At 41.3% G+C, this 14,099-nt stretch overlaps 1 protein-coding gene across 1 annotated transcript in view; it reads left to right on the top strand.

The window, feature by feature from the left end:
• Window positions 1-14,099, top strand: part of eys (eyes shut homolog) — a 135,996-nt gene that overhangs the window by 89,644 nt on the left and 32,253 nt on the right. The window contains exon 39 of the mRNA XM_058651249.1: window positions 7,270-7,420. Coding sequence (XP_058507232.1) covers window positions 7,270-7,420 — 151 coding nt within the window. The remainder of the gene's footprint in view (window positions 1-7,269; window positions 7,421-14,099) is intronic.

Below are 14,099 nucleotides of genomic sequence, written 5' to 3' on the forward strand. Positions count from 1 at the left end.
TCCGTACCCCGCGTTTCGCCCTGTGTCAGCATCCTCTTGTGGAGGATAAAGCAGTAGAAGATGAGTGACTGGGCTGGACTAGACTGGACTGGAGTACCTGGAGAAACCCTCAGTCAAACCACCTATAGTTGACAAGGTTGTATCAATTTAACCCAACTGGAATTCAAACCAGTACCCCTCTCGCTGTGAGGCAACAATGCTGACCACCACACCGCCATGTATAAACATGCATTTAAATTATAAGCGATATTTATATGGAAATATACTAGAATCATTGAAAGTTTGAACTTGAGGACAGCAACATGAGGCTCAAAGATATAGAGCAATACTCAGAAGGAAGCAGGAGCTGGGGAACAAGGACTGGGCTGACCGTGACCTCTGTATTGTACATATGCCCTTTCTTTTGTTCCCACACCTGCACACACACACAGGGAGGGAGATAGTGGGAGATGCAGGTTCCCCCTTGTTACCGAAGGAGATTTGGATAGGTAGGCCATGCAGCCACCGAGTAGACCCCGATAACAATGGAGCATTGTTTTGTGAGGAAAAAGAGCCACTGGATTTGTGGTATTTTTTTTTTTTTAAGGGGCTGAGAAAGCTGAGGCATGAGAATTCTATTTCAGTGATCCAGCTTTATGTGTATTATACATCTGTTCAAAGTATGTACCGTATGCATACATTCTGCGACAATAAGCTCAGTGCCTCGAGCTGTGGTTCTGCTAATGACTCCAGAAAAACCTTCCGACTGTGAATTGTGTTGGACCACTATTGCGGCTCCTGGCACCTGACAGAATGCAGCCACCTTGATCTAGTGAAGCTATCTTTGTTCCCGCGTGACACCACGGGGAATCGGGTGCAGGTCGAAACACGATTGGCTCTGTGTGGTGATCACAGGCTATTTACTCTGCACCAAGATGGCACAGACATCACAAGATTTATCTCTCCACTATAACCTCAACCAACCCCTGATGCATTATCTACAGGTTCATGGCCTCCCATTTTCATTGGCAGAACTCACCCGTGCTTCCACTCCTTTGATCAAAGTGTGGATTTTCTGCCTTCACTAATTTACAAAGCGTAGTGGACAGCAGCAGCAGCAGCAGCAGCAGGGGTAAATGGTGGAGAATGTCCTCACTCGAACTCAGAGTGTGCAATGATGTGCTAGTGTAGTGTAGTTTGATTAATCGTTTGATTTTGAAATATTTTATTCTCTTGATTATCTAAGAACTGACTGAGGATTTTCAGATTGTATTTTGTGAAAATGTTCTTAAAAGTTTAAACAGTGTCTTTTTCCTTAGAGTAATACAAGCTTTACTTCTCTGAGCTGACACTGGCCTCCCATGATGGCAAGTGTTCTAACAAAGACTTAAATCTTTGTGTTAAAGGAGCCATTAATTAGTCAGCTCTTAGAAACTAATAGGACTCTAAATGAGTGCTTTTTTAAGGTTGGTGCACATGGAAGGTCAGCTAGCTAAGCCTTTAATATACATTGACAGTGGTGGTTTTAATTTGCAGGTAAATGGTGTTGTGTCTGACACAGGTGCCCAGTTAGACTGATCAAACCTAATTTGTGCTTCCATTTAATTCTATATGCGTAGCTAATGTGAGAATAGAAATGCAGAAATGTATGTATTTTTTCAGTCATGTTTATTATTTCCACTAGAAAACCTCAGCAATTGATTACCTACATTTTCCTTTGCCAAAAACCCCCCTCAAAAAATGCAACTTCTTTACAGTGTTTTCATATTAGTAATTTTAATTGCCCTTGGGGGACTGTGGAAATGGAACAAACAACAAACAATGGCAAATGTTTTGAAAGAAATAAACTAATCTCCTATAGGGGGGAAAACCACTACTGGAAAACATCTAACATTCGTCATAGGGTGTGGGTGTGACAAGTGAATTACAATGTGTCTAATGTCAAGCTAACAAAATCATGTCACCTCCATCTGCCATTAAGTTGCCTCGTATATCCACGGCCGTCATATATCAGCCGTGTTGATCTTAAGTCATCGCCTGCCTGAGCCTTTGCAGATTTATTCTGAAGAGTTGTTTTGAAAAATAACCACTGCCCTGTGAAACCGGTGGAGTCACACGACAACACACGCACAGCATCTTTCCCTACATTAACAAAATGAACGTAAACGCCACCCCAACTTGAGCCGTATTCCTATTTTAAATTGGTTAATTCAATTAACTTGGCACCCATCCCTTTTATTATTCCCTATCATATTTACAATATTTCACTTCGGCAGCGTGTGTACACCAGAAAGCAGTCTGTGAGACTCGAGAGATGAATGTTCAGAGGAGGGCACGGTGCCTTTTATCTGGTAATGCTTCCTGGCTTAAAGCGCGCCATCGTCTTCACATCAGAGGGAAGGAACTGAAAAGAAAACTCCAGAGATCAAACAGACAAAGTTAATCAGAAGACAACCAAAAGACATGCATTGAGATGAGAGAATATCTCCGCCAGACCTCCTCCATATTCTCCTCTCCTCTTTTTTACACCTCTCCCCGAAGCCAACATGTGAGTCTCCGCCCCCCCTCCCCGGACTTCAATTGTCAGCACGAGGAGAGAAATACAAGGTGGTAGGGTGAGGGAGAGAGAGAAAGGGGTAGGGAGAGAGAAAGAGAAAACAGGTGACAGGCTCTGACAAAAGGACGAACGCTCTGTTAGGCTTGGTGCAGCATAACAGGGCCGTGGGGACACTGCAGAACAATATCCTTACAGAAGAGAAATAGAAAAATAAAAGATGGGGCAACATTGACATCTATAGTACATAACATTTGGCAGCAAATGAGTTATGGTGCTAAGTGGAAACAGCTGGTTTGAAAAGGAGTCAAAAGCTCATCGTTGCAGAGGGAAGTTTTGTCTGGGTGGGTTTTGTTGTCTTTTCTGCTGCATTCATTAACTCCAGCTGGTCTCCTCTGAATCTGTAGTTTGCCAGTAATGTAGATGATTATGTGCCGAGCATAATTATGTTTTATCTTGTCATCTATCTACACAAATGTGCTTTCTTTTTATTTTTGGAATGTGCTCCATTAAGTCAAAGTTGTTTGTTTTTTTTCCCAAGTATAATAGTATTGAAAATGTTACAAAAATAATATCCTTTATATTGTTCAGATTTCCACCTTTCGCCCTGTGTCAGCTGAGATTGGCACAGCTCCCCCAGCGACCCTCATATGGAGGATAAAACGCTATAGGATGGATGGATATTATAAAATTGTGTTCAATAATTAAAGAATTGTGAACACAGACACACTACTGTCTACACATCATATTTACTGGTGGCCTCAGAGCCTCAGGCTTACACATCTGTTCAAGGTGACTTCCTGTGATGCTGCTCAGTAGTTTGTGAGAATCACACAAATAACTTGCAGAGACTTGGTGTTTGCCAGGAAGTCAGAATCATTCTTTTCCTGAAAATAAGCATAAAATGAAAGCCTTAAACATTGCATCTTGCCTCTTTCTTTTCCCAAAATTGCATTTTAAGTTTTTCTTTCTTTGAGGCACAGGAGGAAAAAAATAAATAAACAAAATACGACGCAGACCTATTTTTGCAGTGTGACTGCATCTGATGGGTGTTTCAATTACATTTGCAAACTTTGCCGAAAAGCTTCTCATCCCATCAGAAAACTGTTTTCATAAAGTTCCCTTTTACCTCATCACAAAATCGCTAAAATGCTGGTGTCGAGAGGAAATGGAAGTCAATTTTTGATTATAAAGCCTTATTTCTAGGAATTAGCAGGTGTCCTCATTTCAAATGTAAAGTCAGCTCAGGATTTATTATAACACTGTCAGAGTAGTTTAGCAATTGGAAGCATGACATTCTTTTTCCGCCTCAATACCAGAGACGCCTTAGAATCCCGACGGCCCTGTGATGACATACAAGGAAGTGATGCACAATGGAGCTGCGCCACTCAGGGTTTAAATTTTATAATTAGTTCTAAAATCAACAGGGAGCCACTGCAGATATCTTAGAATAGGTGACATATGATCCATTTTTTCCTTTTCAAGTGTCAAGAGTCAAGTTGCTGTCATTTTAGACAAAGTATTGTAATTAGTTTACAAAGTAGACACGAAAAGACACGCTACGACACGATACGATAAGATACGTATGCCTGAATCCTGCATCCCAGCAGCTTTGTTTGTTTGCAAAATGTTCCATATTTAGTTTCAACATTGACTGGTGTACAAAGGCCTTTTTGTGTAGTCTAACATTATTGAATTGTGGAACCCTGGACCTCTGTCTGTATTCATGGTTCAGGACACGGTTAGTGTCAGAGGCGACGTGCTTCGCCAGTCTCAACATGCTGTTGTGTTAGGACGATTCATAAAGTTTTTCGACTGGTTGACCTGCAGTACAGTCTTTGAGCAGATTTTCATTTCATGAAGCCCTTTTGATTCCACAGCAGTGGGCTGACTGCTGTGTACCATGTGGTATTACAGTACTGCAGAACATTCATTACCACAGAGGTATAAGACAAAAGAAGAACTTGTTTACTTGCCCCAAAAGACCTAAGGCGTCGGAGGAAATGAAGCCTTTGTTTTGTCTTTTGGCAGAATCAATTCAATATGGTCTTTCCATGACAACTGCTGGCCAATCGTGACAAGTATTGTCAAGTATTTATAAGACAGAACCTGTTTGATTTGGGAACTTTGTGGCAGTCAGATGGTGATCCGAAATACTATCTCTTCAGTTTTAGCAGTGTTTATTTTGGTCATTAAGCAAGGTGAGTAAAACTGTATCATCAGAGTACTTTAACATATTGATTTGCTGTATTTGTCCGGCAGTCGTCGGTGTAAACAGAACAGCTGAGCTTTGATAAGACATGTTTTTTGTAATTAAAGTTTTATGAATAGTGTTGCTGACATGACATGAGGTCACTGCATTGCACCAAAAACAGTCTACTTGTTGTTCAGTTACAGGGACATGTTGAATGTGTTTTATATAGTATTTATTTCACTATACCTTTACAGTATACAATGTGTACAAAAAAGAACTGATGGGAAAATTATTATAATAAACCGTGTGTCTGTAGAAGATGTGGCCTGCTGGCCGGAGACCAGGGATTGATTCCTGAGGAACTTCACATACAAACCTTTACAGGAAAAAAAAAAAATACAGAATGACACGGGGGAAAGGTGGGTTGCAAACTGATTAAATGCTGCAAGGAAGTAAAAAAAAAAAAAACTTTATTTTCCCTCGAATTAATAATGCTGTCCATAGTGATTTTATTTTTGACATGGTATAGCAATCATATCGCTCTGCAGAAGAAGGATGATAAATGGTGAGTCATCTGATCTAGATATTCCCTCCTGTGGTCCATTCAGGAACAGTGGTTAGTAATATAGAACTGTTAAGTGCATCCCTGTTGAGTCTTAAGACAGGGAACACCTCAAAGTCAGCTTAAAAGACACATTATCAGAGTGCAGCATTGTAACCTAAGCACAGCCTCCGTTTGACAAAGAGATGGGGATTTTGTGAACACTCATCTCACCCTGGAGGAATTGTTGGGAGCTTTCATATCAGTCACTATGCAGCCTTGAAACAACAAGCTGCAGTTTCTGTGCCATCTTCCTCTGGTGCCCAAATCCTCCTCCCTCGCCTGTACTTAATAAAAAGATGACACACATGCAAAGCCTTTCAAAGAGACAAGACTGTGTCTGCAACCTGTACACCTCCGCTCTCGCCCGGGCCCACACAAGCCCACTTTCTAAATGTCCTGGCTCAATTATCATTGAAAACATAGGGGGGGGGGGTCAGCTCTGTTTGTGTTGCCCCTTCTCAGTATCACTCCCTGTGGGTTTGTGCCTCCCACCCCCTTCCCCGTGCAGCTGAAATGTCCCTGTTTGAAAACAGTGCTACATTTTAGGCCTCTCTAACAGCGCGCCGCTCCTGTCCTGTCCTCTGCCCTGCAACCATGTTTTCTGTGACAGTGGCAGGCTCTCACTTTCCAGCTCTGTCTCACTCCAAGAGCTGTATTCTTATGTTGTCTGCCCTCCGCTCATGTTTACTCAGACAGTGGTGTGGGACTGATGTGCACTCTCTTTCTCTCTCCACCTCCCTTCTGAAGACTCCTGGTAGCTTGTGTGGGAGGATTAATGCTGCAGCTGTATGTCGCTCCTTCAATGCACCATCTCACTGGAGTCTTTGCTTACCCGGCAGCCAATCATGATATAATGAGCATATTACATGTACCAATCTGGGAAGTGGCATATATTATAACTGCCTCCTGTTCCACAATATAAACAGTTTCTGGCCTTAATCATCCGACTGAGGTCATGCTTCTGTCTTCTGAAAAAGGCGAGAGCCACTGCATCCCACTTCTATATAATGTGTCCTGTGCTTGTACCTGCTAATAATTTTAAATGTAAAAATCATATACAGTCTTGGATACATAGCAGAGGCTCATACGGAACCACAAAAAGCACCTGGTGGCCTGTGTCCTGTGTGTTTAATAGCATATTATGTGGAGCACACGTCAATGTGAACGAGGTCTAGAAAAACAGAGGCATACTCACTGGCTGTTCAGTGGCATTTGTCCACAGATGTGGATCCTCCCGCAGATTGATGAATATTGATCACAGCCAACAACATGTGTTCAGTTTGATATCTCACATTCATCAAGTTTCCGTCTTATTTCAGTTTTAGTAATTGGATTTTTGTGATTTGATCTGCTTTTTGTTTAGTTCTGTCCATCACTGACTTGTTAGAGTTATGTGTTGTGTTTTATCAAATATAAATTGGAAACTAAAGCTGTTGATCATTGTTATGTATAGTTACCATAGTAACAGATTTCTGTTGCAGGGCGTCAGTGCTTCTAAGCTGTGCAGTAGCTCAGACTGACGTGTCTGTTAGAACAGCTGTATTTGCTACCTACCTTTTATTATTAAGGTAGGTACTAAATTAGTTTTTATACATTATTGTTTAGTTTTTAGTTTTTTGGCTAAAATGTCAAACCTTTGGCTTAGTTCTTGTTGTGTTACTGTTAAACACACTGACAATTGTCAGGCTCTACTTGTTGTGTATCTATATCAGGTCTCTAAGTCAACTGCACATGTGTTTGCTGCTGAGCAGGAACGACGTTGGATGATTATGTAAAAGAAAATCCCATGATATTCACCACTGTCTTGTAGAAATATGTATTTCAGATTCATTTCAGATCAATGACATAATCTGTATTAGTTTACACATTGTATCAGGTTAAAAATCACATAATCCTTCTTTAGATTCTTTGCTAACCACATTTTCTTAACAATCACAGCTCAGGAGCAGAACTTGGGGGATCGTTTCCTTCATGTTTTCCTTCAAGACGGAACTCCGATGGCTGAGCTTGGATGTGGTGGCAGTCGCGTTTTGAATGTAGCTGCAAGCCAGAGCATCAACATGAACAGATGGACGCCAATCTCAGTCCGGTAAGTCGCCTCACGTTCTCATATTCTGTTGACAAAGTCAGTGTTGTTGCATGTTTCTAATGAGGGTTGGGTGTACTGTACTGTGCTGTATGTTATTGCCTGTGGTCTTTTAAGAAACCGAGGAAAAACAGGAATGATACATGTGGTTTTGTGAAAATAGGAAAGGAGACTACAGAGAGCACTTAGATTGTGCAGCCCGCCACCAAGGCTGCCAACTTTCCACATCTGGAATAACTACCAAAATGTAATAATTCCATTCTTCCTTGCCATAACCTACACCCTTAGAAAATGTGATCAAAATCTGTCCTTTACCTTTTCAGTTATGCTGCTCATAAGCAGACAAACATGGCCAAAAATATAACCTTCTTGTCAGAGGGAGTGAAATTGCTGAATGACATGGGTCATCCTCAACGACGGAAATTCAATATCCATAAATTCATTATTGCAAAACATGAAAGTCAAAGACAGAACACAAATATCAGCGGGTTCAACTTTATGAAATGGCATTTCTATTTCCTTCAAGCAAAAGGCAAAACAAAATGAGAGATTATTTAAAAAAAAATGTATTCATCAATAAAAACAATTTGCGCTTCTACTGATTGCCACGGTGATAGAGTTGTAATGGAAGTTCACACCATCAGACAAATCTCAACTTCAGTGCATCAACATCCGTGTACTTCCTGTCAAAATGTCAAAGACATAAACAAAGAAAACTGTCCAGTCTACTGACAGTCTTGGTTTTGGTGTGGTGGGTTCTAACAGCCAGCTGTCTGCTTTCTACACACACACACACACACACACACACACACACTGCAAACATGTATTCAGTTTGTCTGGAACTCACTTCAATAAATCATTGTCTGAGACAAGGAGACAAATTGTTTCTTGTGTCCCATTGTATGTAATTGAGTTTCAGCAGCAGTACGTGATCTAGTTCATTGTGCAGGAATACTTTTTTTTTTTTTTTACTGTTAATACTTATTTAAATGGGGCTTTATGTAAGAGAGGTAAAACTGCTGCCGCTCGGGTTTAAAGCAGGTACAGCAATCCAAGTTCAAAGTGTTGCTGTGCCTCCTTGACAGGTGTAGTTTGACAGGTAGTTTGAGGATACTGCACAAAGTGAAAGGCTGATCTACATGGACCTGCATTCACTCACGCACGCTGTTAAACTGTGTTCATGCACATAACATGAACATTGAATGCATTTGGTGGGTCACACAGTTGGTATAGTGGGTTGGCACTCTTGCCTTTGTAGGAAGAAGACCCAGGTTTGTGACCCGGTCAGAACAAGAGCCTTTCCGCATGGAGTTTGCATGTTCTCCCCATGTGTGCGTGAGTTTTCTGCGGGTTCTCCAGTTTCCTCCCACAGTCCAAAAACTTGGGGATTAGTGATTGTGAGAGTGGATGGTTGTTTGTCTTGTGGCCCTGTGATGGACAGGCGACCTACCCCGCCGTTCGCCCTATGTTAGCTGGGGTTGGCTCCTGCTCCCCCTGCGACCCTCATGTGGAGGATAAAGCGGTAGAAGATGGATGGATGAACCCATTTAGTTCATTGCAGTGTCGTAGCAACAGGCAGAGTTTTAGTGAGATGAGGCACCAAAACAGTAGTTGTTGTATATCCACCAATGTGGTCTACAGAGAGAGAGTGAGAGTCTGAACCTCCACTGCTAACCTGTGAAAATATCTGTCTTCATTTTTCGAAAGCATCTCCGATGCAAAGGTTGCCTCTTCTCTACTCGAAACATTTTTGAGACGTGAAGCAAGGCCTTGCAGATTCCTTAACGCTGGGCATTTCAGACCCATAGCTGCAGCTTGCCGTGTTTGGCTAACTCTTCTGGCAACCCAGACGTCAAAGCTTTTTTTGGTTGGGTGGCGGTGAGTGGGTGGCTTAACAGGCACAAAACACAAGCTCACAACATTTAAACAGAATTCGAAGGCTGTAAATTATACAATAAACTTGTGAATAAACTGACCACAGTATACTATTTGCATGTGCACTTGCATGTTTTCTTAGTCTCTGATAACATAGCATGGCCATTTTATGGCTTAAAGGTATAATATGAAACATTTCTATATTAAAAAGAATTTAAAACGAATTAATTTACAGCATGTTGTTGAGTCGTTGCAGCGACAGACCTTTTAATTTTGGTTGCCTTTTTAAATTCATCATCTACTTGTCAATGCTATACATTTGAGGACAAACCCCCTATGAAAGGTCAGAGCTGGGAAGGAAATATTAGTTATTACTAATAGCCATTGTGTTGTCTTGTTGTTTTTTATTTTCCCTGCAACGCACAAGAGAACCACACAATTATCATGATCCCATGCTGCTTCTCAACATCATTAAACGCCGTCTTCTGTTGAAGTGTTGACTCTCTAGGGTCAGAAATTTTTCATAAGATTTCTTTCCATACAGATCCTTTAAGTTTGCACAAGTAATCATGCCGTGCATAACACCCAGCGTGTCACACAGAGACAGTTCACAGAGAGAGCGAAGATAATAACTATAGGGTTTCCGTTCTTCAACACAGTTTACTTGATATAGCAAAGCAACATTAAACCCTCTGATAAGTCACTTGTGAATTCAATCAGACATTTTTATCTCATATAAGCTGCACTGCACATAGCAGCACACTTCTTTACTTCAGTATAAGAGTCACTGGAGGATGAGGTCTTCAAGGGCAAACCTAGATTAGTGACCTCCATCACTGTAACCAAGACACCGCACGCACCCCTGTCCATATTATTGAGGTCGAATGTCAAAGGTCCAACCCACACAAATCACTGGGAAATCTGTACACAATGTTAATGTATGTCAAACTAAAATGACTGCATGTTCACATGTTTTAACATATACAAAATTGTATTTAATGTATCAGATCAATTTTAAAATGTAACACATGGCAAGCATAGCAAGAGCATTCAATAATTTAGTACATTCAGTGATAGCTATACACTACAGAGTAAGTGTAAATCTTTATATTATCTCACCTGACTTCCGTCGCCTCTCTGCCAGAAAACCCTTGCGGATTAATTCCTTATTTGAGATTAAGAGGTAGTCAAAGGTAGATTGAATGCGTAACATGATCCAAACTCCAGCATGACATTCCTACAATGACATAACTGCACAACTCTCACAAAGCTCGAGTCAGATGATGATGATGATGATGATGATGATAGCATACTTGGATAACAGAGTCATAATTAGAAACAATTATCTCTGCCAGCATGTCACTGGATTTAACAATTTAACTTTTATGACGCCACCCTGGATCAAATTGTTCCTTTACAAGCCACGAGCAAACAACACAGCTCTTGATCGTGATTATGAGATTAAAAAAAAAAAAACAACAACAACTTCTAAGCCTCTGCAAAAGATTTGGTACCAAATGTTGAACCTGATCCACAAGCATTTGCATTTTCAGAACTTCCAAATGGGTTCGAACACAATGCTTCCCTCATGCACAGCTGATCCTCTGTCTCTGTGGAGCACACACAGACTTACAACTGATGAACTGTGGGGTGGAATGAGCCAGTGGGACAAATGAGAGAAGTCCTGCTGCGGAGCTCTGCCTCTATTTATTCTCGATCGCTTCAGCAATTTCATTCATATGCAAATGAACGCATGACATCATCTTGTCATGTCTGAGTAGTGAATACTTATTTCCCTGGGATAATAGTTGGCAGCACTGAATGCAGTTGCTGCAACTTGCTGTCGTCAGCAGCTACGCAGTGCAGGGCAGTGTTTGAGTTTAACTGTTCATAATCTAAGCTCCAGTGACCACGCAGGAAAAATCCAAATTGCCTGATGTCACTATAACCAACCCCCCCTTCTTTTTTTTTTTCTTCTTCCTCTTTCAAGCACTCGCATGTTCTTCTTTTAAACCACCAGTCCTGTCAACACTAGTTTGCAGACTCACAGAATGTCACAAATATACACTATTTATTAGGAACTCTGGTCCTCTTTTATCTTGATCTAATGACTGGCTAGTCTTTCAGGCCAGGACTGAATTTAGAAAAGGCTGCTTTCAATGCCGGGTCCAGCTTTCTCTTTGAATTCTCTGCAGCATGATCCAAAACTCAATTTATTTGTATCCGACAGGCATTTTGAGCCATTTTTCTTAATGACTGTCCATTCTGCAGTGCTCAACGTTAAATACACATCCACATACGTGACTGTCCCTCTGTTTTATTTCCCTAAACATTGAACCTTTTTAACTTCCATGTGTCGGCAACAGGTGGGATTGAAAGTGAGTCTTCTTTAGAGAAGCAGCAGAGAATTATCACATGATGAGAGGAGACAAGGCAACAAAGAAAGGCAGGGAGAGAGCACTGGCTAATGCACATCATCATGTCTGCCACATTCGCTCTTCTTTCTCCACCCCACCTCCTGATCTCACCATTCTACCAACCACAAATTCATCTCCTTCTCTATCCTCTATTCTCTATCCGCTTCCTGTAGCTGCTCGCATCCGCTTCAAGACTCTAGTGCTTTGCGTTCCATGCTACAAATGGATACGGTCCAGCCTGCATCCAGGACATGATCAAAACCTACACCTCCGCTCTGCATCAGCAAACCGGCTTGCTGCCCCCCTCACTAAGAGGAGCAGAGGCATTCGCCAAACTAATGACTGTTCTCTGTCCTGGCTCCCAAATGGTGGAACGAGCTCCCCATTGACATCGGGACAAGAGAAAGCCTCCACATCTTCCACCGCCGGCTAAAAACACATCTCTTTTCGACTCTACCTCGACTAAGACGACAGGGGAAAAAAAAAAAGCACTTACTTGTACTTATGACTTGCACTTTATAGTTTGGCTTACTTGAAACACTTACTTACTTATAGCTCTTGTTTGTACCTAAAGGTAGAAATGCTCTTATTGTAAGTCGCTTCTGATAAAAGCGTCTGCTAAATGACATGTAATGTAATGTAATGCCACAGTCAATTGTCAGCTTTCTCTCGACTTTCATGCAGGTCTATTTTAACGCGTGATGACCGCAGACCCTACATTTTCTTGTCCTCTTTGCAAGACTTTTTCTGAGAGTGTAAGTAAGTGAACAACATTGCGGCATGTATGGGCTTTTGCAGTTGCAGCGACTATGTCGAGGCATGGATCGCCGATACACATCTCGCACTCGAGACAGTGTGACTCTGTTGCATTTCCTGGGTGAGACGTCGTGTCCACTCGTGTGTTTTTTATGTCCGTTTATTTGTAATACTATTGTACAGCACTTTGGGCAGCTGCTGCTGTTTGGGTTTGGATTGGATTTTTAGGTCCAGGATACTTTTTTTTTATTTCCAATGCTTAGCAACTACCTGCTCTCTGCTCGCTCTGCTGGCATCATATGTTGGAGTGCTACAAGCTGTATCGCTGGGCGGATGGCAGTGGGTGTTGCAGCAGACCAAAACATAAACACAGTCTGCGGCACCATTGTTGTCAGTGAGGCCAATTTCATTTATTTTTACGTTAATAATGAGGTTTTTTTTTCCGTTGCCACTTGAGCCCGTGAAATGTCTGCGCACACCAGTGGAATACAGTAACATCCCTCTGACTTGCTCATGTAACAGCTTCCCTCTTACGCTAATGCAGCGCTGTCGGTGAAAAGAAAATAGTATACGACACGTCTGCTCAACTGACAGTCCCATACTGTGAGGAAATACGCCACTCCACCTTCTCCATGCTTCTCCACGCTGCGCCTCTATGAGCTGTGGTTGTGATAATGACATAATTGCCGCAGTCGTTATGAGGATGAGCACCATCAACACATTAAACAATGAGGAGAGTTTATTTCAAATAAATTCAAATCACTGCAGTGGGTGGTCACACAGCTGTTGTTATTCTCAGTTTTGTTTCTCAATCAGCTCAATCTTTGACATTAAAGGCAGCGATGGGAGTTTCAGTTCTCTTCAAGCCACAGTGAAGAGTTTGTTTGACAGTCTAGCACCACTCCATCTCGTCTACATGATGAGCAATAATGTAGACCTGTCTTCAAAGTGAGCGTGGGAGAGCTTATATATTTGATTTAGCTTAAGATGCATGTTTGATCTGAGCTAAGGTACACATCTATTTTTTTTTTTTTTTTAACCCTTTAACACCGAGCGTATCGCTGACCACACGGTTTGTGCTATCAGAAAAATTCCAACGCTTTCTGAAAGCTGAGAAGTCGCAGCGTCTTATGACGGTAATTTCACTCGCACTGCTGCAGGAAGCCGGAGAATAAGTGTCTTTGTCGCCTGAGAGGAGAGTTGGAAAAACGCTGACACATACGTAGTTTGCATTCTTTGGCCTGTTTTTGCACATTGAGAGACAAAGACTAAAAAAAAAATATTATTGTAAATAAACTGTTCAAATTTAACACACAATTTGTTGCTCATGTACAACTGCAGTGTTTTGTTGAAATTGATATCTAAAATCAATTTCCATTTATTTTGGAAATAAATGGAAATAGCTGTTAATAGTCTATTAACAGCTTAAATTGTTAATAGACTATTTTGACATGCAGTCAATTTTAAAAATATGCCAGATATTCAAAGTTATTCTGGAAAAATTGTCAAAATCACTTATTTGGAGGACATTTTTCTGGCACTTTTATGTTTAAAATAAGCACACACAAAAAAAAAACCCAGACAGACATTTTATGAGGGTTAGGTGTTCAAGGATAGTCTGGTGCATTTTGTTA

The sequence above is a fragment of the Solea solea genome, chromosome 15, assembly GCF_958295425.1.
Source record: "Solea solea chromosome 15, fSolSol10.1, whole genome shotgun sequence".
NCBI lineage: Eukaryota > Metazoa > Chordata > Actinopteri > Pleuronectiformes > Soleidae > Solea > Solea solea.